The sequence below is a fragment of the Mirounga leonina genome, unplaced genomic scaffold (assembly GCF_011800145.1).
Source record: "Mirounga leonina isolate KUSES-001 unplaced genomic scaffold, KU_Mleo_1.0 Mir_454, whole genome shotgun sequence".
NCBI classification, from domain to species: domain Eukaryota; kingdom Metazoa; phylum Chordata; class Mammalia; order Carnivora; family Phocidae; genus Mirounga; species Mirounga leonina.
The window spans coordinates 15,569,621-15,580,980 of record NW_023270763.1 but is presented as its reverse complement, the minus strand read 5'-3'; the positions used below and the strand labels follow the sequence as shown (position 1 = coordinate 15,580,980).

The following is an 11,360-nucleotide window of genomic DNA, read 5'->3' as shown; positions in this document are numbered from 1 at the left end:
CATGTTTTCACACCCCTGCACCTTTGCTTATGCTGAAGTACCCATCCCAGACCCTCCAGTGCCCTTTTTCTCCCACCTGTCTGCACAAAATTTTTTATCTCTGCAGTCCTGGACCGTGAAGTTGTGTGTTGCAAAGCTTTGTATTTTTGAGGACTTGGCAGTTGCGTACAATAAGTGTGCAGTAAATGTTAAGCTGAAACCTTGTCTTTGATCTGGAAATGGTATTCCAGCGCCCAAAAGGGGTTTGAATATAAAAAGGAAGGAAATCAGTCAAAATGTTCTGTTCATGGGGTATTGAAGGGGCTTCTGGAATGGCCTGGTCCCTCAACGCTAACCCTGAGAATATTGCACCTATCTGGCTCCACACACGTTAAATTCTAGACCCGGCTGTAGCCTGGGACCAATCAAACCCATCGGCAAAAAAAAAAAAAAAAAAAAAACCGGGCAGTGCGCACGCAGTACGGCGGCCGACGTGGTGCACGCGGGGCGCATGCGCGGCGGGGCCCACGGTGTGTGCGCTGCTCGTGTTCCCGGCATGGGCCCCTCGCCGCCGCTGCTGACCCTGCTGTTGCTCCTGTCTGGTCCGCGGTTCGAGCTAGGTCAGTGTGCTGGCCTGGCCCTGTGTGCCCCGGGAGACGTCAGGAAGGGGGTGGGTCCCCCGCCCTGGTCGGGGAAAGAGACCGTGGCCCCTCCGCCCGCTTCCTGGGTGGGCTTGGAGCGGCGGCAGGCACCTCCCAGAGGCGGCCAACTTGGTCAGGTGGTTAACGGCTCATATCCTATCCTATCTAACTTCTTTTTTACTTTTTTGAACATAAAGTAAGAGAACATAAAGACACCCCCTCCCATGTACCCGTCGCGCAACTTAAAACAGTTGCCAGTTTATAGCTAATCTTGCTGTTTCGGTATCGCTCCCACTTTCCCATTTCCCTGGGGCCTTTTTGAAGCGAATCCAGGCATTACACAATTTTATTTGTAAATACTCAGCTTGAAAAGACAAAGAGTCATGAAAAAAATGCCGTTCTCTTTCCCTGCCTTAAAAAATTAACAGTTCTCGGGCGCCTGGGTGGCTCAGATGGTTAAGCGTCTGCCTTCGGCTCAGGTCATGATCCCAGGGTCCTGAGATCGAGTCCCACGTCGGGCTCCCTGCTCCTTGGGAGCCTGCTTCTCGCTCTGCCTCTCTCTCTCTGTCTCTCATGAATAAATAAATAAAAATCTTTAAAAAAAAAAAAAATTAACAGTTCTCAGTATCATTAAACGTCGGGTTAGTGTTCAAATTCACCTACTGTGTTTGTTACAGTTGCTGAGTTAGTGTCAAAATAAAGTTCATACGTTGCAGTTGTATGTTGTTTCTTAATTCCCTTTTAATCTGAGAGTTCCCTGCTTGCTCCATTTTTTCCTCCCTTGAAGTAGATGAAATCAGTGTGTGTCAGAATGAGAACAAGAGGGCTAAAGATAGAGAAACATGCAAAGACGGTGGACTCTGCTGCCATTAAGGAACTTATGGTACTCAGATATCCTTAAGAAGAAACATAACATTCGAAAGTGTGAAGACAAGTGTGGTGGGTTGGAAACAGCACTGACCTGGAAGTAAAGAGACCTGGATCTAGTCCTTATTCCTTGTTAACTAGCTCTTCACGTGATTTTCCTTTTGGGGTCTTGGTTTTTTCCTGTTAAATAAGGGGGTTGAATTAATGATCCTTTTAGTTCTGATTTTCTGAGATGTTCAAACAGCAGATATGAAGGATCTCAATCGTTTGCTAATTATTGTATTCTTGTGCTAGATGCCGGGAATACAGTGGCAAAATAGGTATTTTCTGGAGCATATGATATAATGGTGAAAATCAAGAAGTGGGGAGGAAGCGGCAGAGAAACAACAAGAGCAGAAGTATGGATAGAAAGGTGCTAGAAGTATTTCAGGTTCTTAGTGTCTAGATTTACCTAGCTGGGACAAAGAGTTATTGTGTACAGGAATAAAGCAGTAAGGACAGAAATAAACGTTTGTTGAATAATTACCATCTGCTCACAACATTTCACACATGTAATTTTAATTTATACAGCGACCCCTTGAAATAGTTAGATGTTGTCTCCATTTTGTGGAGCGAAAGCAAAACTCAAGATTAACTAATTTGCCTAAGGTCACCCAACGAGTTAAGTGGCAGAACAAGAATTTAAGGCCAGATTTTAAGCCTACATTTTTTTTTTCATTACACCATTATGAATATTACATATAATCCAAATATTGCCACTTGTTTTATATATATTCATGTGTTACTGATGATGCTTCCTTTTCTCTGCAGGAAATGGGCAGACTACTAACATGGTCCAGCTACCAGGTGGGAGATTCCAGATGGGAACAAATTCACCAGATGGCAGAGATGGTGAAGGGCCTGCCCGAGAGGTGACAGTAAAACCCTTTGCCATTGACATATTTCCTGTCACCAACAAAGATTTCAGGTACATCAGGTGTTCTTCCAGGAGGGGTAGAGACTCTTTCTAATTTTCATTCCTAATATCTAAATGGAAAGTAGCTTGTTTACTATAACATATCATCTTTGCAATAGTACTGTGGGATAAGTGTTACCTACATTTTTCAGATGAAGAATCAAGTCTGGAGACTCACTCTCTGTTAGTGGCAGAGCTGGGCCTGGAACTCAAATCCCCTGACTCTTCAGCCAGTGGATTTTCCATTACATTGGGTATAGCACTGAGAAATATGGGCAGAAGTCAAGCACTCAACAAAAACCTCTTCCACAGGAGGGAGGGATTGGGAGAAGGGTCCTAGTAGCTGAGAGTCTCTTAAATTCCCTTTATATTTACTTAGGGAAATGGCGTTAGTTTAGGACAAACATTATGGTTCCAGCTCAGTCTAAGAAGCCATGTTGAGCTGTCTCAGTCTCCTCAAGGCGGTATGTTTTGTGTATGTTTGTGTAGGCTAAAGCAGAAAATGATCCAGGAGATATCTGTAACTTACCTTAAATGATACAGGGGGACTATAGAAAGAGGAGTGGGAAAAGGAAAAGGAGGGAACAGAAAGACAAAGCAATGTGGGAAATGACTTAAATGTTACATTGTGGATTTAAAACTCTTTAAAATAAAAAGTTATGGGGAAAAATTGATTCAGGAGACACAGACTGAAGTAAACATAAGGATGGTTGGTGTACTTCTCAGGCCCTTTGACTTAGTGATTCCATCTTTAGAGATTTTCCTTAAGGAAAGAATTAAGGTCTTAAAACATTTAGCTAAAAAGATGCCATTGTAAACAAATATTAACAATATAAGGATCGCTTAAACATACTGTAACAACATCACAGAATATTTAGTAGCCATTAAAATCCTTTTGTCAAAAAGAATTGTGAGATGTTAAGTGAAGAAAGTAGCTTACAAACAATATACAGGGTATGATCCTATTTTTAAAAGTATGTGCATGGAGTGTATATGCATTTAAAAAGAACTGGAAGATGTAACATTGCATTAGGTAACAGATTTTACCCATGTTTTTGTGACTTCCAAAAGAAAATAATTCCAGGGAAGCATCCCCCTTTTTTCTTTCCCCCCCGGGAAGCACCTTCTTAAAGCTATTTAAAAATTCTTGCTGGGGGGCAGAACAGGAAAGGATATGCATGGCTTTATCTTAGTTGATGTGATAATGGATGATTTCAATTTTTTTCTTTTTATCTACTTGTATTTTCTCATTTTTCTGTAATACAATGTGCACTACTTATATGTGCTTTTTGAAAGAATTTTTATTAAAATTGAAGGAGAAATCACTTTTGATCAGGCTTGACAACCAGAAATAGCTAGCTAGCTAGATGCACAGTGTGCACTTTTATATATTTCAAGTTATGACATATTTTATGATAGAAATCTTTTATATTTCAAATTATGGCACTTACGTATTTATTTATTTTTATGACCTTTTTATGATAGACTTCCAGCAAGCCCCTAAACTTTGCTTAGAACCCATGATTTGTCTCTGCTTCTCTGGTAAAAGATTTTCAAACCGTTCACATGCTCTGAGGTTGGTAAATAGCTATTGCTGCCAAATCTGATCACCTCCTCCATTCTCAATGCCCCTTTGATGGGTGAACACTGTCTTCTCATATCAGAGGGCTGGCACAGATGGGGTACTTTTAGCCCAATAAAAACAATCCATCTTACCCTGGCAGTTTGCTTGCTGAATTTGCTATACCATAGCAAACTATGTGAACATCCATTCTAAAATTTCAACACATTATTTTTATTTGATTCCGTTTTTTTCATCTGTTAGATGGAGATAGTAACACACGTTCTGCCTCCCTCTCGTGATTGTTGTGAGAGTAGGTATGTGATGAAGACCTTTCAGAAAAGAGACCCATTCCCACCCTTAAATCTTCTCAACAGCTTTATTCATAATCTCCAAAAACTGGAGATAACCCCGATGACCTGCATGTACCTGGTGAATGGATAAGCAAAATTCGGTACATCCATGCAATAAAATGCTGTCCTGCAACAAAGAGGGACAAACGACCAATACTGGCAACACATGGACAAATCTCAGAAGCATTACACTAAGTGAAGCCAGACCCAAAAGCTACATAATGTATGATTCAATTTCTGTGAATTTATATTCTGGGCAAGGGAACACTATAGGGACAAAAAACAGATCAGTGGTTTGTAGAGGCATGAGGGAATTTTAAGAGATGTTTGATAGACTTGCTCTGTATCTTGATTGTGATAGTGACTATATGCTTTGTCAAAACTCACAAAACCATGCACTAAAAAGAGTGCCTTTCTATATATGAATTACACATAGAGCAACAGATTTTAAAAGAAAATCTCCTGCTCAGGCTTTCATGTTAATTGCTTGTTGTTGATGGAAACTCTGTGATGTGTGGCTTTGAGGAGAAAGATATATGAGGTATTCTGGAGCAGGAGGGGGTGAGAGTGGGACATGGAACCTTATCAGCTTAACCAAGTGAAGTATCTCTTCTCAGGGAGTTTGTCAGGGAAAAAAAGTACCGGACAGAGGCTGAGATGTTCGGGTGGAGTTTTGTCTTTGAAGACTTTGTCTCCGATGAGCTTAGAAACAACATGACCCATCAGATGGAGGTGAGAGAACCTGGGCTTGCAGCCAAGGGAATGTGAGCGGGTCATGGGCCCACCAGAGCCACCATAGAGAATCCCACCTGAGAGCTGCAGGCAAGGAAGGAGCAAGAGAGATCCTCTGTGGAAGAGTCAGAGGGGCATACACTCCCAGGACATTAACCCTGAGCTGGTTTCTGCATACTGAGACTCTGTAAGGAACCAGATACATGTAGGGTTCAAGTTACTCCCTGAACTGGCAGGAGAACAGCTTGACATCCCTCTAATAATGGTAGTGAGATGTCCTGCTTTCCGGGGTCCAGAAACAGCCGCACTTGGGCCACCTGAGTCCCAGTCTGAAGTATTTGTTCTGCCTCGTGTGTGTCAGTCAGGAAGGTGCCCTGGCTGGGTCAGAGCATCTTGCCGTCATACTTCTTTTTTGCAGTCTCTTCTCTGGTGGCTTCCAGTGGAAAGGGCGTTCTGGAGGCAGGTAAGGGTTGTTTCCTCTGCCTCATTTTCTACCCCTGTTGACTCTTATTCTGGAGGCCTGGCTTCCCTGGAAGACCCCTTGCCTATCTAGAGACACTAAATTTAAAAGTGTGACAGAAATTTCAAGGCCAACAGCCAAGCAGCCCTGTTTCCTCTGCCCTGAGCTCTTTTCCCATTGCCCATCCCATTTCTCCCTTGGCTCATATTTATGCTCTTTCTGACTCTAGGCCTCTCTTCACTCACCAGGCTATCTCCTCCAACTTCCTTGCTCCATCTAGTGGTAAAAGCTGAACTCAGGCACCCTAAGCCTAGCCTTCCTCAGACTTCTGTGCACTCCCAGAAGCCTGTCTCACTTCATCCTGGCTGTCAGCCTGCAGGTCCTGGCTCTGGCATCCGAGAGAGACTGGAGCTCCCAGTGGTACACGTGAGCTGGAATGATGCTCGTGCCTTCTGTGCTTGGCGGGGGAAACGGCTGCCCACCGAGGAAGAGTGGGAGTTTGCTGCCCGAGGGGGCTTGAAGGGTATAGAGATGGCACAGCGACTTCCCTTTATTCTTCTCCCCATCCTGTCCTGCATGGGGAGCTTTGAAGGGTGGGAAGGGTCCATACTCCCTAGAGCAGTGCTTCTTAAACTGTGTGGTGGAGGGCCAGTTGTTACTGTTTTCAATTCTGATCCATCTCAGACCAATACTTGTGTAAAATGCCAAAAAAATTAATAACTGGAAAACTGGAATAAAGAAACAGACATAAAATTTGTTATTCTTGGAGATTCCACCCAGGCATGTTACATTTCAATTAATATAATCAGAACAACATAGCACAGGGAAGAAGAAAAGAATTACCCAGACTGCTTTTTCCGTAGGTGTGAAGGGACTCACACAAACAATGAAGTTTTGCAATCCTAACTGAACAAAAAGTTAGGAGAAGGAAACAGCAACTCCCCATGTTCCACACCTCTGCTACTCTTTAAACACCAGCTATACCAATAGTCAAAATTCTTGTGATAAATGAGGTTGCTTATTTATCCAATCTAAGTCCAATTGACAAGTTTCTGAAATCTTACTCTCAATTTCTGTACTTATCTGGACATGATCTGGTAACAGATAGCTTACTAGACTGGCATTAGTCAGAACCACACCTGGGATTCCACTGTCCTGGAGCAGATCAGGAGACCAGGGGCTCTGAATGCAGGACAGTGAGTGGAAGGAACAGGCATGGGAAATAAAAGTAAGTAATCTCTCTCTTCTTTTCTCATCACCTCCTGACTTCCTTTTGGTTCCCTCACTCTCTCTGTCTTTCCCTCTTCCACGACCCTTCGCCTCCCCCTCCCCCACTCTCTCCTTGTTCTACTGGCAGGTCAGCTTTACCCATGGGGAAACCAGTTCCAGCCAAACCGCACCAACCTGTGGCAGGTAAGACATACGTTCCTCACCCCTGTCCTTTCTCAAAGCACTGAATGAAACCTCCTGAGGCTAAGCATCGTGTTGGGCTGTGGGACTGCAGAGGGCTTTGTGTTCTAATGGGACTGGTAAACTGGTAAAGCAAAAGACAGTGTGGTGGGGCTGCATCCTGAAGAGTTGTAGAAGTAAGTGACTGCCTGCGAATGGTGGGGGTGACTTCACAGAGAAGATGACATTGGTGCTGCTGGAATAGGAGTTTGCCAAGTGAAAAGTGGAGGAAAGGGCGTTCACAGCAGAAGAAACAACGTGAGTGTCAGCACTGTATTAGGAAAGGATACTGTGTGTTCAGGGATGGGACAAATTCAGAGAGGCTGGAGCACAGGGAAACGGGAGGTGTAGGAGATGAGGTAGACAGTGGGTTGTAGGCGGATTATGAAGGAGCGGGTGTGCCAAGATACGGTTTTAGATTTTCCCCTGTAGGCAGTGGGGAGCTGATGAAGGTTTTTAAACAGGGGACTAACAACGTAATTTGATTTGGGGAGGATGCTAGTTGCTAATTTGTGCAGGCCTAAATGAAATAGAGCTGCAGTGGTGGCGGGGTGGGAGGGGTCTCTGAATTTGAGGCTGTGGCAATGGCCCAGGGGATTATGAACATGTGAATTAAGTAGAAGTGGAATGGGGAAGAAGCCAAATGGGAGAGGCATGCCTATAAGATAGACGGGGTTTTGTAATAATCAAAGTGGAAAAGTGGGAGGGAGTTGGATTCAAGCATGAATCTAAGCTTGGGCAACAGGGTGGCGGTGTTACCATTATCCAGAACAGATGATATGCATTTGGGGTCAGAGGGATAGAACTTGATGGGGTTAGCATCAGCTTAGTTTAAGGTGCCCTTTGTCATTTATATGCTCAAACATTGAAAATATGAGTCTAGATCTTAGGACAGAGGTCTGGGTCAGAGCAAGTGGTTTGGGAGTCATCAGCATATATCTTAGGCAAGAATGTTATCCCCCAAGGAGACTCTGTAGAGTAAGGGGCGGGGCACAGCATCAGCATTTCAGGGGGAAGCATTAAAAAGAACCCAAGGGGTAAACTGATCTTTTAGATGATCTTGGGATCAGAGCTTTGCAAAAAGACAGATCTGATTCACTGTGTGATCTTTGATAAATTAACCACTTTGAGCCTCAGTTGCCAGTTTTTTAAAGGGAGAAAATACTTGCCTCACAGCCTTGTAAGGATTAAAAGAGATAAATGTGGCAGCCCGAACACATAGTAGCTGTTGAGTAAATAATTACCTCTTCATCTTCCCTTTAGTGAGATCAGTTTCCATAGAGTAGGAGGAGCTGAACCCCAGTTTTATTGAGAAGATTGAACAAATTGCATCAGCAAATATCGGTTCCTTTTTCAAGCATTTTGGTGGTAAAGAGCAGATGAGGACAGTAGAGTCAGGGCAGATGAGGGAGAGTTAAACCTGTTGGTGGTAGAAGGAAAGAGATGGTATAGGAGAGCACAGGGCAGGCATCAGTCGTCCTTGAGAAGGCAGGTGGTACTGGGCACAGAGGAGGGGAAGAGGAGCCTTCCCAAGGCACTGAAGCACATGGGGTTCAAGGCAGAGGGGTGGAAGCTGCTGAGAGTGGAGAGAGTGGGAGTGGGATAGATCACTGTGGGCACAGGGAAACCACACATTTCCGAATCCAGCCGGGAGGTAATGGTGGAGGACATGAGGTGACTAGTTTGGGAGCTCAGGATGGGCACCTCAGTGTACTGCCTCATGCCCTTCATCCTGCCCCAGATGACACAGCAATATGACCTTGGTTTTCCTCTGGCCAAGCAGGAACACCCATCTTGGAACAGGATGGTAAATTTTTTAGCTTAAATTTCTCCCCCTTAGGGAAATTTCCCCAAGGGTGACAAGGCTGAGGATGGCTTCCATGGAGTCTCCCCAGTGAATGCTTTCCCCCCACAGAATAACTATGGTAAGATTTCCTATCATGTTGCTGTCAACACTCACAAACTGGTTGGTGGGATCACTCTGCCTGAAGGATGAGGCAGAGAGAAACACCACCAGGGAAGCGTTTGCTTCCCGAAGCCTTTGATACCTGGGGGTCAGGGGATGGGGAATGGTACTGCCCAACCTGGAACTGACCCACCTGCTGTGCTGCAGGGCTCTATGACCTCCTGGGCAACGTGTGGGAGTGGACAGCATCTCCATACCAGGCTACAGGGCAGGACATGCGTGTCCTTCGGGGGGCGTCCTGGATCGACACAGCTGATGGCTCTGCCAATCACCGGGCCCGGGTCACCACCAGGTGAGGAGACTGGTAGCTGGTAGCTGGGGGCCGAGGGTCTGGGTCCTGGTCTCCCAGAGCTGGTGTTAGTGCTGCTTCCACTCCTCTATCTGCACCCCAAGTTGTGGGGACAGAAGAGAGCATACACAGCATTTGCCATGAGAAGCAAAAGGGCCTCAGGCAACTTGTGCCTTTTCTTGCCAGCTCTTGGTACCCGGAGAGACTGTGTGTCCAGCATCATAAGGGTTTCTCCCCTCATCTTCATAACTAGTGGCAGAGGCAGGGCAGTGGAATGGCCACATCAGTATTGGTCATGGAAATACGCGCCCTTCAAACTGGAGAGCACATGAAAAACCTTTTTGTTTTTTTTTTTAAGATTTTATTTATTTATTTGACAGAGACGGTGAGAGAGGGAACATAAGCAGGGGGAGTGGGAGAGGGAGAAGCAGGCCTCCCGAGGAGCAGGGAGCCCGATGGCGGGGCTCGATCCCAGGACCCTGGGATCATGACCTGAGCCGAAGGCAGACGCTTAACCACTGAGCCACCCAGGTGCCCCGAAGAATCATTTTCTATAATGATGTTGTTTTACAGTCAAGGAAAAATAGGTTCGCAGAGGTGCTGGGACCCGCTCATGTCACACAGATGCTGGCACCTGAGTGGTAGGGTCCCAGGCTCCCAAGTCCCCTGCTGGGACACTCTCTACTTTGCTCATCTGTAGGTTTATTTTGATGATTTCCCTCTGCCTCCTCCCATTCCTGGGTTCCAGAAGGACTAGAAAGAGACCACGGTTTCTGTGGCCTCAGGAAGTCAGGTTTGCAGATGTTTCTTGGATACATTGAGGCCCCTGCTCTCCCTCACCTCCTTTTCTAGGACAAAGTAGTGGAGAAAGTACTGGCCTGGGAACGAGGAAGCTGGGTTTGCCACTAAATCTCTTGTGCCCATGAAGCAGTGGTTGGCCTTGGCTGAGACATTTAAATATTCCTAGTATCTTGATTCTGGGTCTGTAAAATGGTGAACAAATCCTTCCTGCCAGAGGTGTGGAGAAAAGGCAAATGAGGGAATATATGTGAAAGTCTTTTGGAAAGTATGAAGTACTCACTGGCACTATGGTATTCTCACTTCTTACTGACAGGTTTTTTTCGGCTGAGTTATTCTAAACTATGAGCAGTTGAAGTTACTAGTCATTGCCTTTCTTGCCTTCCAGAGCATACTCTCATGACTGCTCAGTCACACCTGCTCCACCCTGTCCCAGGTCCCTTCTTATCCCCTTTTCCCCAGGAGTGCCCTCATACCAGGCTTCTTTCTAGACCCTGCCCTCAGTCCTCAGGCACCCTGGACCAGAGCAGACCCTAGGAGGTTGAGCATAAAAGTTGGGTAAGGCTCCAGGCCCCTTTCTCAACGAATGTCCATTCTCTTTCCTCTTCTCTGGTGGCAGGATGGGCAACACTCCAGATTCAGCCTCAGACAACCTAGGCTTCCGCTGTGCTTCCAGTGCAGGCCGACTGCCTGAGGAGTTGTGAACGGCCATGCAGAGCCGTGGTACCCGTGTCACTCCCTGGCCACATTCCCAACACAGTCAAACTTTAGCCTCAGGAATGACTTCGTGCCTCTTCCACCATCCCTCTGTGGCAGGCATCTCTCACCAGGCCAGAAGACGACTCTGACCTCAGAGGAGGGGTACCGCTGTTCCTTGAAGAAGGGACCTGACTTATTGATGGTGGCTGGGGAGCTGGGCGTTTCTCTTAGAGGTCAGATATTAACCATATAGGGGCCAGTCCTCAAACAGTTGGGGCAGAGTGCTCTGAAAGGCATTTTGTTAAAAATTTTTAAATCTGTTCCCTCCCCCTTTCTCAGTGTCTCATGCAGGGATCCGACATTGTTTTCTCAAGGCAGAATTTCCCCATTTTTCTTTGTTTTCCCAGCAAACTGCTGTAGAAGGAAAATACTTCCTTCATTAGCCTCATTTATAGTGTTTCGTATGCCTCTGAAAGAACCTAATTTCTGTTATCAGTATGTAGAATGCAGTAGCTGGGCTCTCTAAAGCACAATGTGAGTCTTCAAAGGGTCTAGGAGAATCGAATTTTGTGCCAGACAAAACTACATTGTGGGAGTCACAAAGTAAATAA

At 45.5% G+C, this 11,360-nt stretch overlaps 1 protein-coding gene across 2 annotated transcripts; it reads left to right on the top strand.

The window, feature by feature from the left end:
- The first annotated feature begins 448 nt into the window (after positions 1–448).
- On the top strand, positions 449–11,352 carry SUMF2 (sulfatase modifying factor 2). 2 transcript variants are annotated; one of them, XM_034988753.1, is made up of 9 exons: positions 454–599; positions 2,298–2,454; positions 4,974–5,088; positions 5,507–5,551; positions 5,921–6,071; positions 6,906–6,961; positions 8,838–8,922; positions 9,111–9,255; positions 10,670–11,352. In XM_034988753.1, the coding sequence occupies exons 1-9, from the start codon at positions 491–493 to the stop codon at positions 10,752–10,754; spliced, it is 948 nt and encodes a 315-aa protein (XP_034844644.1). In that variant the 5' UTR covers positions 454–490; the 3' UTR covers positions 10,755–11,352. The 2 variants fall into 2 exon arrangements, with proteins under 2 accessions (XP_034844645.1, XP_034844644.1); XM_034988754.1 differs by lacking the exon at positions 8,838–8,922 and having other exon boundaries at positions 449–599.
- The last annotated feature ends 8 nt before the right edge of the window (positions 11,353–11,360 follow it).

Bases quoted from the DNA above. Each gene is read 5' to 3' on its own strand.
- SUMF2 (XM_034988753.1), top strand. From the start codon at position 491: ATGCGCGGCGGGGCCCACGGTGTGTGCGCTGCTCGTGTTCCCGGCATG. The intron at 5,552-5,920 runs GTAAGGGTTGTT...CCTGGCTGTCAG, and splicing joins AAAGGGCGTTCTGGAGGCAG to CCTGCAGGTCCTGGCTCTGG. The intron at 9,256-10,669 runs GTGAGGAGACTG...CTCTGGTGGCAG, and splicing joins CGGGCCCGGGTCACCACCAG to GATGGGCAACACTCCAGATT.